We start from the raw sequence: 20,244 nt of genomic DNA, 5'->3' as shown, positions 1-20,244 counted from the left end.
CCAGCCCAAGAAACCTCACATCAGAAAGGTGAGTGCAGAGAAACACACTCAGTGACCAAAGCCCTGAATCATCCCAGAGCAACCTGCTCCCTCCTTTCTCCGAGGAGCAGAGAGCTCTCTCAGCCTTCCCAGCCGGCTCAGGCTGTGCCGTGTTTTCCTGCCCGGCTCTTCCCAGGCAGACAGCTGCGGCCCCGCAGCCCCCGCTGCTCCGCCCTAATGGGCTCCGGCTGTCCCGACCCCACCTGAAACCACACACAGCCTTTGTTTCGGCCCTGGGAGAGGGAACAGACACTTCCAGAACCCCCTGAAGAAAAAGAGGAAAAAAAAGGGCTGTGTGACTCTTCCCTGACCAGGCTTTCACCTTAGCTCCAGGGTTTTCCAGGCTGCAGACACGATCTCATTTCCCCCTGCCCCCTCTCAGCCCCAGCAATTACTACTTAAGCTGTTAAAACAAGCGTGGCCAGTCTGGTACGAAGTGGAAAATCTGATCCTAGGGAAGTGAGAAGGCAGGGGAAAAGGGAGGTCAAGGGGAGGTGGGCTGGGAGAAGGGGATCAGACAAGAAGTCTCCCTCCACCCCAGGATCAAATCCCCCGTCGCTGGGGCTCCGTGTCCTCCAAAGGCCACTCTGGTGTGACACTGGTGCTCCGAGCTCCCTGCAGCATCCTCTCCCTTTCAGTCCCATTTATCCCAGGATGGCTTCCAGCTTGCTCCAGTCTGGGCTGCCACAGCACTCGCTGCTGCCTCAGGATCACCCAGACTCAAAGAGGGGATTTAGAGTTTGACTGTACTTGTCCTGCCCCGTGGAGAAGGGACTGGGCACAACTCCTGGCAAACTGCTGGAGAGCGTGGCTTCCTCCAGCCACCTACGGGACCAGCCCTGTTGGAGATGAGTTTGTGTTTCCTTAGGGCTCCACTACCCCAAATCAGTGGCTCTGTGAGAATAAAGAACAGATTTATCTTCTGCATCTACAGAACAGGAATTATGGCTCCCCAGAAAATGTAATTCAAGTTATTTTGTGGATGACCTGGAAATGGGAATATACACCTGTAACACAAACAGTCCCAAATCCCCAGGTGTGGGCAAAACCACCACCTTTTACCTTCAACCTCTTCCCAGCCCACACAAAAACAGATACTTCTCCTCCTTTCAACTGGTAGTTCAAAACAAACAAAAAGACTTTAATTTATACAAAACAAAACCATGTAGAATCAGTTAAACAACACTGACTGTACAAAGGAATAAAAAAATAAAAGGATAGTCCAAAAAAACCCAACTCAGGAATGGTACAAGTGTTGGAGAGCAGCTACAGACTAGTGTTGACATCAGATGCAAGAATCTTTTCCTTTTAAATTAAAAATAAAAAAAGTTTGTTGCTGGGCAATCACTCCAGGGAAATCTTCCATCCCCACTCCAGACAGGATCTGTGAGACTTTACAGGGTGACAAAACCTAAACCAACCACAGGGAAACAGCGTGGGAAGGTGGCACACGTGGCACAGCCAAACCAAAGCAGAGGTACAGCGAGTTTTGAGACATGCAGCAGCTTGGTGATTCCAGGAAGGATCCCTTTCTGCCCCTTCGTCGCACACACCGGCGCCGGGCCGGGGGTGATTCCTGGGAGGAGCCGCCCTTGGCGGTGCCGGTCACCTGTTGGCCGTATATCCCTGTGCTGCTGAGCCAGCGATTGTCTTCTGCTGCGTGTTAAGTGATGGGAAACAGGTGCCAGCCATCCAGACAGGTTCTCCAAATCCCCTGGCCTTCGTGCCACCGGGACAGCCCGGCTGCGGCTTTGCTCTCGAGCCAAAGCACCCCTTCAAAGGATTCCTCTCCCCCTCCACCTGCCTGGGGTTTAATTCTGTCCTCGCTCACTTGAGCTGGGTGATAAAGCACGAGAGAGCCGAGCCAAGAGACCTGCCCGTGCTGTGCTCTGCAGGGAGGGGAGGGGGAAGCCTTTGGCACCCCCCAGGTCAGCTTGGGAGTGAGGGAAGTGGTGTCCCCACAGGGGGACACGTCCCTCCTGTCCCTCCTGTCCCTGCTGCCTGGACACAGCGGGTCCGTCGGCCGTGCCGGAGCTGCAGCGGCTTCATCCTGCCCACGCAGTGCCCCAGGCTGCCTGGAAAGGGGGAGCAGAGCAAGCTGATCCCAGGAGGAGATGGCAGCACTGTATACTTCACTTACTACCACGCTACTCACGGTCTACACACCCTGGCCACCTATGAGAACCTGCCACCATAGCCCAGCCCCACTGCCAGGCTCCCTTAGCTTTTGGGATAAGGGCTGGGTGCTACTTCTCAGTTTGCAGGTGAATTTCCAGCACAGGTCAGCTGTGGAACAAAGCCAGAGAGGCAGGTGCACTTGCTTGACAGAAGATCCATCCCAAGCTATTGCCCCTCCATGATGCAGGAGCCATGCCATGGAGCAAAGCAGTTTGCTCTCCCAGTCTCCTGGGACTGCTCCAAGAGCCAGGTGATTTTGCCACTGAGGGACCTGGAGATCTCCATTTCCTCACCCCAACCTTCCACATTCGCAGTCCCTGCTCCTTCATGCTCCAGTGGGAAAAGCCACTTCTGTCCTTTCCCACTTTCATCCAGGAGGAGCCACAGCAGTGCAAGCTCAGGCAGCATCTTTGGGAAAGCAAAGCTGGAAGCAGCCAGGATCCAGGAGCTGTCACATGTGGTGCTGTCATGGATAGAGGGCACTAGAAGCAATGGATGAGACTTTGCAACAATAAGGGACAAAATTCAGCATTTTTCCTCTGCTTTAGGCACAATGCTTCCACCCCCTGCTCCTAAATCCCCGATGAGAAAGCACAAAGTGAGCAAGGCCTCAGTCTGACCCCAGAGCTGCCTCTTCCTCCTGCCTGCCAAAATACTTCAACCCCCCCAGGACCCTGGCCTCACTCTCTGCTTCTCCATGAACTGCCATCCCACCCTGCCTTCAGCACACAGGTTCTAGTGAATGGTAGGAATAGAGCAGCTTGGGGCATGTTCCACGCCAATCATCCTTTCCTTCTGCACATGTAGTATTTAAAAGCACCAGCACGAGCCCAGAGGTGAGGGAAAGTCTCTTAAAGCATTTATGTGTTTTCATTGGAAAATCCTCCACTTGTCCCCTTTGCTGACACTGGGAAAGTCAATCCAGTGCTTGTATTTACATGGCTGCATAAAATTTTCCCTGACTGCTTCTTAAAAAAACCCTTAAAAAACAAGTGATATTTATATATATGTATAATATTTACATAAATAAGTGAAGGCGGCAAACGGAGCGCTGCCTTCCCCTTTCCAATTGGCCAACTCTTGCCTTGTTTTCTGGTTTTTTGGCAACAGCAGGTTAACATCCTGGTGAAAACTGTCATTAGTCCCCCATCCCTGCTTCTTTTTGTCTACATCCAATGACCACTATTGCACCAGCAATCTGCTCAGGAGGCCAAGAGTTAAAGTTGCAGCACAGACTCTCCTTGCCTACTCCCTTAAGCCTCTCAATCTTCCATTAAATCCATTGCTCCATTGAGACTGGATGAGCTTTTTTTCCCCTTCCCCCCTCCCTAACCCGGCAGCTGCTGAATTTTCCACCCCAGGCCAAGAGGCAAAGCCCAAAGCATTCTTGGAGGGTCACTTGGCAGATCCTCTCCCCGCCAGCGCTGCGGGATCCAGCCGGCACCATGCTTCTTCCTATGCCAAGCCAAAACGTGAGCACATTCCTAACGCTCGTGCGTGCCATTGGAAAAGCAACCGTGGCCCATCCGAAAGGATCCAGTGGAGAAGGGTTGAGTGTGCAAACAGCTGTACATGGGCGGGCGGGCATGGATCCGACAGAAGCTCGGGGTGCCCATCCTGCTAAGAGATCTTGCAGTTGTTGCGTGAGCAGTTCTGTGGGGGGCTCTGGGGCGGCCGGATGGATTTGGATCTCTTCAAGCTGTTCCCTTTGCTGCTGCTCCCGCCCCCGCTGCTGGCCAGGGAATAGGAGCGGCCGTGCATCATCACGGCGTTCATGCCGTTGGCCATGGAGAAGGATTTCAGGTGGCTCTTGATGGTGACAGGCAAGGGCAGCTTGTCAATGAGGTGCACCGGGGTGCAGGACACGATGGCTCGGCAGCACAGGTCCTGTAAGCTGAACACTGCGGGGAGAAAGGACCACACAGTCAAGGGCCAGGAGATTTCCTGGGCTGCCCTTCCCCACAGCTATTCCTTACACTGCACAGCTCCAGCTCCTCAGGGAGATATGTCAATAATGATTGCACCGGAGCTGGGAGTAGGGAGCAGGGTATTTAGGACAAAAGCTTGGGAAATCAAGGAGAGCTTTGCTGTTGGAGGTTGGTGCTTTGCCAGACACCAGCTTTGGTGTGAACACAGGGTTAGGCACTGCCAGTCCTGCTCTGCTCAGCACCCGGGGCTGGCAGAGCCTGGCTCACATTCCTGACAGACACTTGGTTTCTCAACTCATCCTCTGGCAACCAGGACACGCCTGGGAAAGAGGCAACAGGGTCAGCAAGTCCTGAACAGGACAGTGTCAGCTGGGATCTGCTGAACCCCTAGGCCGCAGAGATCCCAACAAGCCAGAACACTCAGAACACCACTCAGCCCGTCCCAGTTTCCCAGCATCCTCCCAGCTCAGCCTGCCCCATGCGAGCCTGCCTTGGGAAGTCCCGCTCCTTGCCGGGGAATTCCCAGCCAGGGGCCACACGAGGGCACTCGTTATCCTCCTGCCTGCCAAAGCCACGCTGCCATTCCCGAGCAGGCAGCTCCCCACTCCTTGCTAGGGAGCCCCCGAATCACAGAACCATTTCGGTTAGAAAGGCCTTCTAAGACCATCGAGTCCAACCATTCCCCCAGCACTGCCACTGCCTCCACTAAACCATGTCCCCATGTGCCACATCTGCATCATTTTTCTGAACACCTCCAGGGACGGTGACTCCACCGCTGGCCTGGGCAGCCTGTTTAAGTGCCTGACCACCCTTTTTGTGAGGAAATTTCCCTTAATGTCTAATCTAAACCTCCTCTGGCACAATTTGAGGCTGTTTCCTTTTGCCCTTTCTATTCCCAAGCAGGCAGTCTGCAGTCACAAATCCTCTGGAAAAGATGCAGGAAAGGTCTGTGCATTCAGCCCATCCCTGCCCACCATCCCTGTGACCTGCAGACCATGGCACAGCAGCCAGGTTGGGGACAGGAGCCCAGGCAGAAAATCTGGTGACTGGGGCTGGCAAACAGGATGTTCTCAACCTGGTGAGCAGGGGCTGAAGGTCCATACGAGAGCAGGTCACCCCAGGAACACAGATCTGCTGCTGCTCAGACTGCAGTGGGACACACTGCTACCTCCAGCCAGGAATAACGTGGGAAGTGAGATTACTCTGCTTCAAACTCAACAGGCTGAGATGTAACATGGAATCTGCTTGTGGTTTCCCTCCTTGTGGCACACATGCCTGGATATATGGAATAACCCAGCCCACTGCTGCATGCTGACAGCAGGGATGAGATTTAGTCCCTTTCAGCTCCTTGGGCACACTCTGCTTCCCTCCAAAATGAAGAAGACAGGCTCAGGCAAGGACAAGGAGTGAGGTGCTTACTTTGGATTTATCCCACACAGCTGTTTGATTGAAGTACTTTCAATGTGGGAGCTTATTTGCCCTCAGCCTCATCCAGAGTAAGTGGAAAGGCAGAGGATGCCCCAGAGCACTTCAGGTCCCAGACATGCTGAACTGCCCTCTGGAGCTGCCCATCCCTACGCCAGCACAGGCAGCTCCTGGCTCAGCTTCAGCTTGTCTGGCTTGAGGCATTCCCCTACATCTGGTGGGTGCAGCTCCCACAGCTCCACAGCCCCGGCCCCAGGGCTCCCCCCGAGCACCCTCCTGCCCACTGACCTCGGTTGGGTCTCCAGATCTTCTCCATGCCGTGCCGCATGAGGACGATGCGGGACAGCTCCGTGAAGGACTCGATGACGTTGAAGTTGCACAGGGGGCTCACCTCGAAGAAGGTCATGCAGTTCTTCTCGGCGTAGGCGCGCGCCTGCTCCGTCGGCACCTGCCGCTTGAAGGCCAGGTGCAGCCTGTTCCCCACCAGGATCCGAGGGACACCTGGGGCGTGCTGGAGCAAGGAAAGAGGTGAAGAAATCACGGCTACACCCAGCGTTCTGCTTAGCTGCAATAGCAGCCAAGGGAAAACAAACAGAAGCTGCTCTGTGGCCGAGGGACTGCCCAGCAGCACCTCTCTGTGGTGGGGACAACTAATTTGTCACCTCCCAGTCCATTCATTTCTGAGGGAACTTTTCCTGTCTTTTTTTGATCATTCCTGAGTCATTTCCTACTACTCCAGATTTACACAGAGATGGAGGGCAGACACTTATTGCTTTGCTCCACTTTTGACTGCACTGCCATCATGTCCCCTCCACAGCAGAGCTGTTCCTGTCCCCATGTCAGGTAACACCTTGGGTGATACCTCCCCATGTCTCTGCTGTAGATCATTGCATGTGTTCCTCCATTCACTCACCTCATCTATTTCCTTTATCCATCGGTCTATCCCATCAAAGGACCAGCGATTAGTGATGTCGTACACCAAGAGAATTCCCTGGTGGAATACAATCAGAAGCAATCAGGAAGTTTCATAGTAGGCAACATCAAAGGGGCAGGACACCCCTGACAGACCCCCCCAGGCAGAAACCAAGAAGCAAAGTGACAGAATATTGCTCCAGCTGCACCATTTGTGTGCTGATGGGGCAAAAATTGAGACAACAGGGCTGTTCTAATGCAGTCCCAGGTCATTAGGGAACATTTTAATCCTGTTTTGGCTCTGGTATCTGCCAAATAATTTCCAGAGCTGCAGTCTCTACACAGGAGGAGGAACTGCCTTGGTGGCTGTATCTGGAGGAGCAAAACACACCCTTCTCCTGTCACTACTCCTATACAAACTTGCTGAGGCAGAAACACACCTTTTGTTTCTATCCCCTTACACAGAACAGCTGCAGTCAGTGGTGAGGTGGCAGCAGGACAGCAAGGAATTTTCAAGCACACCCCTCTTCTCCAGAGCCTGTGTCACTGTGAGCCCTTTGCTGACAAGGAAGAAGATGAACAATGCTCATAAGCACCACAGTATCTCCACAGACTGAGCTCTCAGGACCGGGATCCATCCAGACTTCACTGAAGGTGTTTCTCACTGTCACTGCCATGCTGGCAGAGAACCTGCCAGAGGTACCTACAGCATCCTCACGTTGACATCCACTGTCCCTGAATACCACATCCATGACTTGCTTCCCAGTCACCTCCTGAGGTGCAGCACGTGGTGCTGGCAGCAGCACAGGCAGGAAAGACAAGAGGCAGCTCTGAGGAGTCTCCATCTCAGCCCAAGCTGGGCTGGCAGGACCCAGGAGCATGGCCAGACTGCTGGCCATCACTCAGGTCCACGGCATCTTCCAGCAAATGAGCTTCTCTTGAATCTGAGTATTTCTGAGGACAGACACAAGGAAAGTAGGCTGTGCCTGGCCCTGCAGGCACACAAGTCAGGAGCTGCTGCTTGGTACCAGTTGGGCACAGACAGCATTTATGGAATTGTCCTCAGCAAAGCCTTTCTGCAACCCTCCCATTATTTTTCTGACTTCTTGTCACTCTTCTTTGCAATAAAAGACATTCCAAGTGACAACAGGCACTCCAAGCTGACTTGGCAGAATCACAGTACAAGATGCCTGGAATGGGAACTAGGGAGGAGGAGATGATGCTGTGCAGAGAGAGGAGGAACCCAGCTGGGAAGGCAGTGCTGGATGAAAAGGAACCCAGCAGCAGCAAGACTAAGGGCAAACCAAACCAGACCACTGAACACCAGGTTCTGCAGAATCAGCCTTCCCTGGATCAGGGGTATTCTCCAGGAACAGCCATCCCCCATAGCAAAGCCCCAGCACAGGCAGAGATCTTAAATTGGCAAAGGAAGGTCTCAGCTTTCAGCCCAGTCCTCTCTATGGATTGAGCAGGGGGAAGGAGAGAGCTGAGACACTCCCAGCATCAGCCCTGGGACGAGTCAGGGACCATGGAGCACCCTCATGTACCTGTGGAGCTGCTCCTTTTCCCACTGAAATGAAAGGTGTGCTACACAGATGGGAAACACAAGCTACCCGGTCCTCCCACACCCCAGCTCTACAGTCCCTGCTGCTGCCAGCCCCTGTGGTTGTGCCCCTGAGAGGAGCTGTGCAGAAGCTCTGTGTATGATATACCTCAATTATACAAAAAAAAACCCCATTAACATGAAATGTGAAGCACACAGGAATGATAAAACTGGCATCTGGGCCACAAAGGCACCTGAATCCTCAATAAAGTCACATCTGGAGCTGGCACTGGCACTGCTCCCCCCTCATGGAACAGCAGCCATTCTCAGAATGCACCGGGTGTGCCTCGACCTTGTCTGCCTTTCCCTCAGCTCTTCTGAAATAAGCAGCTCTCAGAGCCTGACCAATTTTATCATTTTATAACAATTCAGATTCTCCCTTGCAGAACAATTCTGATTGTTGAGCTGCATCCCCAGCCTCCCTGCCCACTGCTGCCACCCCAGGCAGTCCCTCTCCAGGTGAAGTTTGTTTTTTCTGTCCTCGCTAGCCCTCCAGCATCCCCACATCTGCACTTGTACCCCCACGGAAAGGCTCAAATGCACAAAAATAGAAGGACAGAGGGCACAAAAGGCAAGCCAGATGGGTTGGCTTCATGTTTGACAGTCTAAAACAAAGAGCAATCCCTTCAAAGTCTGGGTTTGAGGCTGTTCTGTAGGACCTGAAGGTGAGTTTACATAATGGTAGAAGTATCTGTGGGGTGGGGGAAGCATCTTCAGTTTCCTTCAAGGAAACTCTGGAGCTCCTACTTAGACTCCTTAATTTTTTGTAGTCTCATTTCTAGGACAGTCCAGAAACTTCATAATCAAAAGAAATGGAGGTTGTTTTTGTTTTGGAGAAGAAAAGGATCAGTTTCTCCTAGATTTAGAGAGGAAAAATAAGAAGGAAGTAATGATTTTATGTAATTTAAAAATGCCACAAAACCAAAGATACTGCTTCTCAAGGACCCAATCTGGAAATACCTACTACCAGGATACATCACATTTTAATTGCATATAAAAAAAATACTCTGAGCTTTCTTTTAATTTTTCTACTATTTGTTTTGATTTCCAGCTTCCAAGGCTGTGTGTGAGAATTAATGACAGTCAGGAAATAACAAAGCAAAGGGTTTGATGAGCCCCTTCCAACACAAATGGCCAGCAAGATAAATAAAGTCTACTTGCTTCATTTCTGGATTGACAAGTTCCTTCAGCCAAGAAAAACAGACCCAAGACCTAGTTTGTGACGATTATTTCTGCCAGGAATATGCCTGAGGAGGAGAGAGTTTTTAAACTTGCTGGCAGCTTCTGCCTGGATCTTCTTTGACTAGGAATAAGGATAAAACTTCAGCAAAAACACTCCCCTACTTTCTCAGCAGAGTAGAAGGTCGAGACCACGATTTCTAAATGCAAAACATGACCCTTTGTCTGTCAGCTGAGCCTCCAAGCCACACCATGGCTCCAGCACCCACATTTAGAGTGCAGACTGTCCGTGAAAGCTTCTCAAAGGTCAGGAGACACCGAGGCCAAGTCACCCTTGCCTTGCTCCATCCCCATCCTGCCCAGCTGGGTATGGAGCCCAGCTGTGCTGCAGCTCAGCAGGGGCAGGAAGAAGGCTGCTCAACCCCTGGCCAGCTCCTGGTGCTTCAGATAACCTCACACTGCTTCCAATAGCACTGGCACACTGCAGACACCATGCTTCCAGAGCATGCACCCCAAATCCATTGTCATTGCCATTTCTGCCCCAGAGAGAACAGCACTCAGCCATGCACAGGGAGGGGGCTGGCTCCATCTCTGCAGACAGCTCCAAGTAAGATCTGTCAGGCTTTTTTAAAGTCTCCTTTGGAATAACATGCACAGAATTTTAATTTCCTCAACTCAACAAATGAACAGTTTCCCATTTGCAGCCTAATTTGTTCTCTAAGTGCTTAGATGGTTGTCAACACCCTATTATCTCCACAGCTTTCAATTTTTAGTTTCACAAAGCCCTTTTATACCATTATGTACCCCAGGTTCCCACAGTATGGAGTGAAAAGCTCCACGCTCAGCTTCTCAGACCAAGGAGACCTGGACCACTCACAGCCCTCCAAAAGCTTTCCTTCTTTTCCTCCTCAGTCTGCCTACAGCTTCTGTGTAGGCAGAAGCTGACTGGACTCATCCCCAGATCCATCTGGGGTCTTTTCACAGTTGGATTTTCAGAGTTCATTGCCACTCTGGTTTTGTTCCACACTACTGGGATTGGCACAACCCTCAGCAGCCAGTGACAGAAATTTCCACATGAGTGCCTCCCACAGCGAACAAGGAACACAGACAGACCACCAGTCATTGTATCCAGCAGCACATGTGGACACTTACTCTGCCAAAACCCCAATTTGCTTCCAGCAGGAGTTTACACAAAGATCTGTCCATGTAACTGAGGTGGTGGTGGGGAAATATCATCTCCGCCTGCTTGCAGCAGGTTTGGACCAGGTTTATAAGCAAAAAGCTTTTAAAGGTAAAAGAAAATCAGCTTGCACACTCTCAATTCAAAGCAGGCTTGTCCAAAAAGGCTTCCCAGATGGCTTTAGGGGCTTCCAGCCCACAAGAAGCTGCTAGGAACACTTGCACAACTGCCAAGGACCTCAGCCCAATGCAGGCAGGTGACAGGGTGGCCAGGAAAGTGTCACTTGCTGATATTCTCCACTGATGGAAAAAAGCTGCTGCTGAAGAAGGCTGAAGAGCCCCTCAGAGTGAATTTTCTGTCCCACAGGATGAAATAAACCTTAACCAGAAGGTCCAGTGCTGACAGGAACCAGAACACTCTGTCTCCTGCCTGCTCTTTCACATCTCCATTTGATCGTGGCTTTCCAGCTGGCACCTCTGACGCTGGCTCATGGGCAGTGACATCCTGCTGCCAAACCTCTTCCCAGCACTGGGGGGTATTTATCACTGAGCTCTTGATAAGTATTGCAGGCAGGGCAGGCTCCTCCAGCAGCTGGACAATCCTGTCTGAATGACCCAAGGCAGGTGAGGTATTTGTAGTAACCAAAAAAAGCCATAAGGGAGGGCTCAATCTACACCTGAGTCTGCTGAGCTGCCAAAAATCCACCACCTTCCTGCATACTAAGAAGCCCTGAACAGGATAAACAGCAGCCCCTCAAACCACCTGCCTAAGCTCAACAATATTCATCATTTCTTTAGGGCTGCAGCTTTGCTGCAAGATGGGAGCATTTTATCACACTGTCTGGGAAGAGTTTGGCAAGCCACATTTTCAGAAACAGTTTAAATCACTGGCATATGAGGACATCAGGAATGATCCTAACACTGCTTCTTCCTGGCTGGATCAGGAAGCACCACCACAGCTCTTTCTCCCCTCTGTGATCCCTCTTGGAATAGTTTGCATTTGCTCACAGCAGCCAGAACAGTCACAGCTGCTCAAACAGCCGAGATCAGCAAGCCAGCTCTGCTGCAATGACTGAGACCTGGAAGCCAGGCAGAAAAGGAACAGGAGTCCAAGAGCAAAAAAGGTTTCTGCAGCACCTTTAAGCACACTAAAGGTGTGCTTAAATATACTTTTCACTGTACCCCATGCTGTGACAATTAACATAAAATCCTTCTGCAGCACAGCAAGCTCCAGACTGCCCAAGCTGGCTCTGCAGGGCACAGCACTACTTGGTTTCCATCTCTGCCTCCTCCCTGGCCTTGCAGTCACCATGACTGGCTGCACAGTGCCCCTGCCCCATCTGTGCCTGGAGGCCAGTGCTCTGCTATCCCAGACACAAATGCTCCTCTTTTGCCCCAAAAGGAGACCCTGAAGTGATGTGCTCAGGACCTGCTGGCCCATCAGAACCCAACAGAGAAGGGGATGAAGTGGAAACTCAACATCTAGGGAAGCAAGAGAAAAGGACAGGGCTCCCAGGCACACCAGCACCACAAGCCTCCACCTGGAGCCCAAGAGCTCTGTCCCTGACGAGATCAGATCTACTAAGGCAGGGCAGGGAGGAAGGCAACAGACCTGTGATCCTCACAGCAAACCCTGAGGCAATCATGCTGGAAGAAGGGGCTGGTTCTTGCTCAGAGCCAGCTCATCAGGGGCAGTAAGGATGTTTTACTGCAGATAATTTCAGGAGGAAGAAGCTCCTGCTGAATGTGAAAGTCACATGGCTTGGGACCCAGGCCAGTGGTGTGGAGGTGAAACTGGGGAAGGCATCAAGGTACTCGAGTCCTTTCCCTGGGGAGGGACCAGCCAGAAGTTCAGCCTGAGCACTGCACCAGGCTGTGCCATGAGGGAAAAAAGAACTCCCAAGAAGCTCTGCTCACTGTCTGGAGACTGTTTTTCCATGTTGCAACCTCTCCAGGGTCTACTTCAGAAAATTCAGTTTTATCACCAAACTTGAGAAACAATAAAGAGTGTTTGGGAAAGTCAGGCATGCTTCCCTGGCTTGGAGGTACTTTTCATACCAAGTATTCTCTTAAGCACTGGCTATTCAGACCTGGGTAAGGGCTGCCAGGCTGCTGAGCCAGCCTCCTGTTCTCACAGCCAAGCTGTACAAGTCCTCTCTGGAACCTCATTCTTCAAGCTCCTCTTGAGCTCTTTAGTCCTCTACTCAGTGAGAACCTTCCACTAATTCTCAGCATGAAGGTGCTCAAGGCCAGTTTACACCAATCTGTTCTTGTACAAATATCACACTGAACTTGCAAACACAGCTTTTCCCACGCTGGCACCTCTTTCCTCTGCTGGATTTGTTCTTCCTGAGCTGTTGGCTTTTAGTTTCAATAAGGTGTTTCTCTTGCCTTCAAGGGGATTTGTGTCAGCCTTCCTACAGCAGAAGTCTTCAAGTCTGATGATTCCAACACAGTAGAAAGGAAAGCAAACAGCTGCAGCTAAGAAGCCACTGCAGCACACAGGCCTGAATACATCCTGGAGGCCTCACCTGGAGTACTGCACTCAGCTCTGGGGCCTCCAACATGAGAGGGATGTGGGCATCTTGTAACAGTCCAGGGGAGCCCATGGAGATGCTCCAAGGGCTGGAGCCCCTCTGCTCTGCAGCCAGGCTGGGAGAGCTGGGGGTGCTCACCTGGAGAGGAGAAGGCTCCAGGGACACCTCAGAGCCCCTTGCAGGGCCTAAAGGGGCTCCAGGAGAGCTGGAGAGGGACTGGGGACAAGGCATGGAGGGACAGGACACAGGGAATGGCTCCCACTGCCAGAGGGCAGGGATGGATGGGATCTTGGGAATTAGGAATTGTTCCCTGTGAGGGTGGGCAGGCCCTGGCACAGGGTGCCCAGAGCAGCTGGGGCTGCCCCTGGATCCCTGGCAGTGCCCAAGGCCAGGCTGGACAGGGCTTGGAGCAGCCTGGGACAGTGGGAGGTGTCCCTGGACATGGCAGGGGGTGGAATGGGATGGGCTTTAAGGTCCCTTCCAACCCAAACCATTCCATAATTCTAAATCAGAGAACTCAGAAGCATTTCTGTGTTTCTCTGCCAAGACCACATAGGTTATGCTGTATTTATGCTAAGGCCATGCCAGAAGAAGTCAGCTTCTGCATACTGAAAATAACTGGAGGTGTTGGAAGTCCACCCTTGCAGTCACACAGGCATTTGTTATTCAAAATAAACAGTCCTCTTACTTTGGTTAACCATTCAGAGTATAAATTTAGATATTTTCTTCTTCCACTGAAAGTTGTGGTGAGTTATTTAAGAGACATGGTATCTGTATTCCTGTTAATACAGGAATAACACTGGAACATCACATGGGAGCCAACCACTTGTGGCTGAAAACAATCTGAGTTTTACTCTGAGCCACCTGGAGAAGACTGTACAAGGACTCCAGGCATTTTCAAGAGGCACTTTCCTTGTGCTCATCTCCTGGGCACTTCCAGAGGGCCTGGAGAGACTTCCCTTGGGAATTACCTCTCCTCATCCTAGGCAGCCTTGCTCCTTAGGGCTGGTTTGCCGCTTTTAAGCATTGACTGTTTGGGCAGACCAGGATTAAGGCATCACAACAGCACTTTGGAAAAGGCCTTTGTTGCACAAGCAGAGGGCAGTGTTGAGGCAAAGGTATGAGCTACACCTTGCTGTGCAAGGGAGCTCCATTCCCCAGCATTCAGCAGTGAATTGCTGTCTACACTTCCTGAAAGGAGGAGGGAGTCAGGTGGGGATTGGTCTCTTCTCCCAGGTAACAAGTGACAGCGTGAGAAGAAGCAACCTCAAGTTGTTCTAGGGGAGGTTTAGATTGCATTTTGGGGTAATTTCTTCACTAAAAGGGTGGTCAGGCATTGGCACAGGCTGTCCAGTGCCCTGGTGGAGTCACCATCCCTGGAGCTGTTAAAAAAATCCACGTAGAATGTGGTGCTGACAGACATGGTTTAGCTGGGCCTTGGCAGTGCTGGGTTCCTGGTTTGGCTCGATGATCTCAGAGGGCTTTTTCAACCTTAGGGATTCCATGGTTCTATAAAGCACTCCCACTAGAGGTCCCCCTGCCTGGCTGATGAGGTTCACTGTCTCTCAGACTCCTTGGGAAGAGGGGTAGGCATTGAGATGGATGAGGCAAACCTTGCTGATGTTCAGGTGAGAGTTCCTCCAGCAATACTGATAAAGAGAGCTGAAGAAGGTCAAGAGCTTCACTTTGAGGAAGGAAGAGAAAATCAATCCCTTTCAAGCCTGTGGGCAGCCAGGTACACGACACCTTGTGGCACCCAAATGTAGTGTCCAGGGAGACCAGGCTGCAGGAATCACATGGAGGTGCTGTGCCAGTGCCTCACAGCTCCATGCAGGTTCCAGACAGATGTGTGTCCCTCTCCCCATCCAACTGGAGAGTTCTCATCACTGCTCATTTCAGCTTTGCCCTGTGCCCCAGTTTGCCCTGTGGCAGCAGCAGGTGCAAGGTCTGGTGTATGGGCTCAGGCTCTGAGGGTGCAGTGTCTCTGCCAAGACACTTGCTCTGAGGAGCTCCCAGGTCACAGCAAGGGGAGTAACCACAGTGCACAGTGGCTGCACACAGGCCTAAAAGCTCCCAGCTGACATTCCTGGACACAGTAGCTGCTGCTTTCCATTCCCAGTTTGATCTGACACAGCAAGGTCTTAGAAAGAGCCTGACCAAAGACAAGTTCTGTGGTCACCAGAAAACCACACTGACCAGTTCTGTTCACTTTTAACTGGTGAGGGAAGCAACATGGCCTCAAGCCCACAGGTTCCATGAGAAGGTTGTGGATTCCTGATCCCTGGAAGTGCTCAAGGCCAGGCTGGATGGGGCTTGGAGCACACTGGTCCAGTGGAGGGTGTCCCTGCAGATGGGAGGGGCTTGGAATGAGATGAGCCTTAAGGTCCCTTCCAAAGCAAACTGTGATTATGTGACAGGGGTTCCAGATTTTTCTGAAAAGTAGTAAAGGCTGAAAGAAAATGAAATGTAGAAGCTGAAAGAAACTCAGACACGGGACTGAACATGTGAACAGGAGATCCCACACTCTCCCACTGCAGAACTCCAACTCTCCTTGCCTTGTACTTTTCTACAAGCACCAGGAAATTGGCGTCTGCTTCAAAGGAGCTGCCTCAAAGCACCCAGACCACCAGAGATGTGCACTAACATGAATAAACAGGACATGGGGAGATCTCAACAGTGCACTCCAGGTGAGGTGCTCCTATGTCTACAGCACAAGTGAATTTGCAGGAAGTCAGAGAAAGAGAACAACATAGATTTTGCCAGTTAGCAAAGCAAAGGTCTACAGATACAAGGAGCAAAAAGCCAAAAGTGGTAAGAGCTTGAGTAGAAGTACAATGTTTCCCAAAGGCTGGGAATCTCCCAGGATACTGGCCTGCTTAGGAGGCTGACAGACAGCTTCTGACTCCTACTGTCTAACAGAGGAGGAATTTTCTCCAAAGCTTTCCAACTTGAAAACAATAAGGAAAATAAAGTAACTCATTTAACTTAGGTAAACTTTATCCTGGAAGGACCCTGCCATGCTACTAAAAGGACAACAACAGAACTGTCAGAAAGCACTATTAAACAGCAATTTTCCAGAGCACCACAAGATTTTTGTGCTGTTGAGGATCTTGATGTTATTCTGGAGCAGGGCCCAAAGGAGAAAGTCAAAATGTAACACTCTGCCTCATGTTTTGAGGAACACACATACTTTATGTTCCAATTGAGCTGCTCTAGTTTCAAGTCTGCCTCAAACACGCAAGTAGGAGCCACCCCTATTTTTGGAACTGACTCGAAAGCAACACAGACTGGAAGAACTCCACTGGGAAAGCCAGTGCCATATTTAAACAAATTTTAAAAACCTCAGAAAGTAGGAGCTCCCACATTAAAGCTGAGGCAGATCTAGAGCGAGAATTGCCTCATCCTCCCTAACGACCTCTCAGCCCTCCTCTAGAAATTAAGACTGAATATTGTCTGCACAGACCTTTTCTGTAGGAGTTTAGCAAAGTCTGCCATTCACTCCCTTCTCTCCCACCACTTCATAAGAACAGAATCCCAGGCAACATGACAACACTGAGTGTCTCTTGTCATCTACAGAGATCCTTTTGGTGATCAGAGCATTCCTCTTCAGAGCTCTTTACTATGGCAGGAAAGATTTACACAGCCTAAAGTTCAAGCATATGTGTTCCATCGAAGCCCTGAGAGCAGCACTTACCTGGGCTCCCCTGGAGTAGGATCTGAAAATAGTGCAAAATCTTCCTTGCCCTGAGGTGTCCCTAAAACACAGAAAAGTTACAGCTATGAGATGTGGAGAATTGATTCCCATACTGCACATCTCCTGCTGGCCATAAAGAAATAAAATTAAAATCAGGGTTGATCTTGTCAGATCTTTAGGACAGGCAGGGTACCCAAAGTCCTCTGCATAGTGGGTTCTTCTGGGGAAGACCTGGTGGATACATCTCCACCTTTGGGTACAGGTTGTCATTGTCATTGTGCTTCCCATGGAGAAGATACAAGCCCAAATCTTGGGCTGCAGCACTACTGGATGATGTGTGAGGGTATAAGTCATTTTACTCCCTTGGGCAAAGCATTTTCTGCCTAGTTCCCTTCAGTCCACAGGAGTTCAAAGTCAGGGTGAGTCTGCAGAGGTCTCCCAGCCATGGAGAACAGCCAACCTAAATATGACCACTCACAGGAGGAGAAATTGCCTTGCACTAGGCTTCACCTGTTTTCCCACTACATTTTAACCAAAATAAGGGGAATTCTCTTGGAATTCTCTTTATAGCCAGATCCCTGACAGACCTGGTCTATATACCCTACAGAAAGCTGAGGATCAGGAGTGGGTACAGTGTTTCTAGACCACTGTGCCAATAAGGGGCTTTTCAATCACTATAACTTGTCTTGTCTGGACAAGGTGCAACTAAGTTTGACAACACTGCCAGCACCTCTCAGTGCCCTTCTGGAACAAGACACCAGAGTCCAGCACTCTGATTTAACCAGGATATACTGAAATGTGTCAGGCTAATCAGAGACACGTTGTGGTGTTTCTCAAATCTATTCCCTGGGCCAGGATAAAAGACACTTTAATGACCACTGAAAAGGCTGAGGAACCCCTCAGCCCCAGATTTGCAGCTCTAGAAAAAACATACTGACCTCACGTGCAGGACAGCCATTTTTTCAGATGTAAAGCTTTGTAGGATCCTGGACATCAATCTAACAACCTGTGCTTACATGTCATTCTCCCTCAACAATCAAATACTGGGTAAGTAATGGTAAAAGATTACACTAAGGCATCATCTATCAGTGTTATCAGCTTTTCAGTTTCTTTGCTGTTCTCCAGCTCAAGAATTACATTATATAAAGATGGTTTCAAAAGGGAAGCATTAAGTTATTACACACCTGGGGCTGAAATGTTAAAATAGGTATCTTACAAGAGAGACAAGAATGCAAGTGGCACATAAAAACATGGGGGCTAGAAGAGATAAATTAGCTGCTTCTGTTCTTTTTTGTAAGAAAAATGAGGACATTCAGCTTCAAAGAGCAGGGGTGTAATTAAACCACCAAACTACACACTGTTAGAGTCAGTCACTGAGGCTTAGAACATGGAGTTCATTCCTATTTAACAATTCACACATGTTACTAATATTCCTGTTACTTGACCCAAGCATTTCTAAGGGGATATTTAACTCCATGTTTTAGGACCTGTGTCATTCCCTAATTCCCAGATCTGTGTGAAAACCAGGGGAGGGACAACCTATCCTGTCCTTCCTTTCCTCTTTCATCTCCACAGACTGCTGTGTCAGCTCCTCAGCAAGTCAGACAAAGCTCAGCCAGAAGGACTCCAGCTGTCCCTCCGGTGCTGACAGATAAGGCAGGGGTTACCTCCCATGCAGGGTTCTCCATCTGTGTCCCAGGGTCTGGTCACTCCAGTCAGTCCTGCTCCCCAGGGGTTCACCCTACCCTGATGCAGTGATGCCTCTTCACTGCTTGTTTTCATTTTCTACTCAAGGCATTGAGAAACATCCAGCTGCTGAGGGACCAAGGGTTTCACCTGCTTTATTCTTCTACTTTCCTTTTGTTTCTATTTCTCATCCTTGGATATCAGCAAAATCCAGTATTGCTTCCAAAACAATACCAGTCCCTCAGTGATCAAGAGCAGTACAGGAACACAGAATGATGTTATAGTTTGGTTGGAAGGGTTTTTATACACCAACCAGTTCCACCCCTGCCATGGCAGGGACACCTTCCACCACCCCAGGGTGTTCCAAGCCCCATCCAACCTGGCCCTGGGCACTGCCAGGGATCCAGGGGCAGCCCCAGCTGCTCTGGGCACCCTGTGCCAGGGCCTGCCCACCCTCACAGGGAACAATTCATGCCCAATCTATCCCTGCCAAAGAGAAGTCATTCCCCCTTGTCCTGTCAATCCAGGTCCCTGTCCCCAGTCCCTCTCCAGCTCTCCTGGAGCCCCTTTAGGCCCTGCAAGGGGCTCTGAGGTGTCCCTGGAGCCTTCTCCTCTCCAGGTGAGCACCCCCAGCTCTCCCAGCCTGGCTGCAGAGCAGAGGGGCTCCAGCCCTTGGAGCATCTTCATGGCCTCCTCTGAACCTGTTCTAACATATCCATGTGCTTCTTGTGCCAGGTGCTCTGGACAAGAGAACTAGAGGTGGGATCTCAAGTGCAGAGTAACAGTGAAAATGGTCAGTTATGACAGACAATGACTGAATTCAGACTATTCCAGCAAAGAGCAGCATGGTGTTTGTGCTACTTAACTGACAGAAAGGAATCTTGTTTGCCAGAGTAACTTTCTGGTAAGAACAGCCAGGAAGTCCCACCACACCCTCAGGGATGGTCCACGCTCTCCACAGCCCGGTACAGCGTCCCCTGGCCCCGTGTCCCTGCTCACCTGGCCTGAGCTCCCAGGGTTTGGTTAGAGAGGCTCAGAACACTCACCAGAGTTCCAGCTTGACCCTTCTGCCATCCAACAGGATAGTAGTGGTCTTGTAGTCAATTCCTGAAAGAAAAGCAATGAAAAGCTGAGCAAACTCTGAGAACATCTTCAGAGATGCACAAGAACCTTGCTCTGCCCACATGGAGCTCTCATTTCATGTTTCCTAAAGGGATGTTTTCTCCTCTTTGAGGAGAGCTACAGAGACCTGACAGGAACAGACTTCTGCTCCATGGCAAAGGCAGCTCTGTGGAGCTCTATCCCTCCTCCCTGAAAACACAGTTATCCCCTACATTGCTTCTGACTTCTTCATTGTGGTTTTAAACCGCTCAGAACTTGAGCTGTAGAAGTTGGATGGGGCTTAGAGCAACCTAGGAAGGTGCCCTTGACCATGGCACAGGGGATGGAACAAGGTGAGCTTCAGGGTTCCTTCTAGCCCAAGTCACTCCATGATTCTCTGAGATTCAGTGATTTGTAGCATTATCCCACAAGGCAGTGATAAATTGGACTGCTAGGGGGTGAACGGACAGAAACAATTTCGATACATCTCTGCTACATCAGCCTGCAGTCCCAGCATTTCTCAAACACCACTGCCCGCAGCAACAGGCCATTTTGGGAGAGATTACAGGAAGGCTGTCCAAAGATTGCTGTCCCTCCTTCTGAGCAGCTCTGGGGTGTGGATCACAGGGGGCCAGGTAAGGCAGGACACACTCCTCCCTTGTGAAGGGCTGAGAAGCAGCACAGACATCTGCTTTTGCTTTTCACAGAGCCCCAGCACTGAACAGCAGAAACCCCACAAACCACAACCACCAGCTGTGCTGGCATGCAACTCACTCACACAAG

At 50.6% G+C, this 20,244-nt stretch overlaps 1 protein-coding gene across 2 annotated transcripts in view; it reads right to left on the bottom strand.

The window, feature by feature from the left end:
- Positions 1-1,153: 1,153 nt before the first annotated feature.
- RAB40C (RAB40C, member RAS oncogene family) overlaps positions 1,154-20,244 on the bottom strand; it is a 37,093-nt gene continuing 18,002 nt past the window's right edge. For both annotated transcript variants that reach the window (XM_054643641.2, XM_054643642.2), the window contains 5 exons: positions 19,407-19,467; positions 16,675-16,735; positions 6,484-6,561; positions 5,859-6,081; positions 1,154-4,118 (listed from right to left, as the gene is read on the bottom strand). In XM_054643641.2, the coding sequence (XP_054499616.1) occupies positions 3,838-4,118; positions 5,859-6,081; positions 6,484-6,561; positions 16,675-16,735; positions 19,407-19,467 (704 nt within the window). In that variant the 3' untranslated portion in view covers positions 1,154-3,837. The remainder of the gene's footprint in view (positions 4,119-5,858; positions 6,082-6,483; positions 6,562-16,674; positions 16,736-19,406; positions 19,468-20,244) is intronic.

The sequence above is a fragment of the Agelaius phoeniceus genome, chromosome 16, assembly GCF_051311805.1.
Source record: "Agelaius phoeniceus isolate bAgePho1 chromosome 16, bAgePho1.hap1, whole genome shotgun sequence".
Classification (NCBI taxonomy): Eukaryota; Metazoa; Chordata; class Aves; order Passeriformes; family Icteridae; genus Agelaius; species Agelaius phoeniceus.
This window is presented reverse-complemented; position numbering and strand designations above follow the sequence as displayed.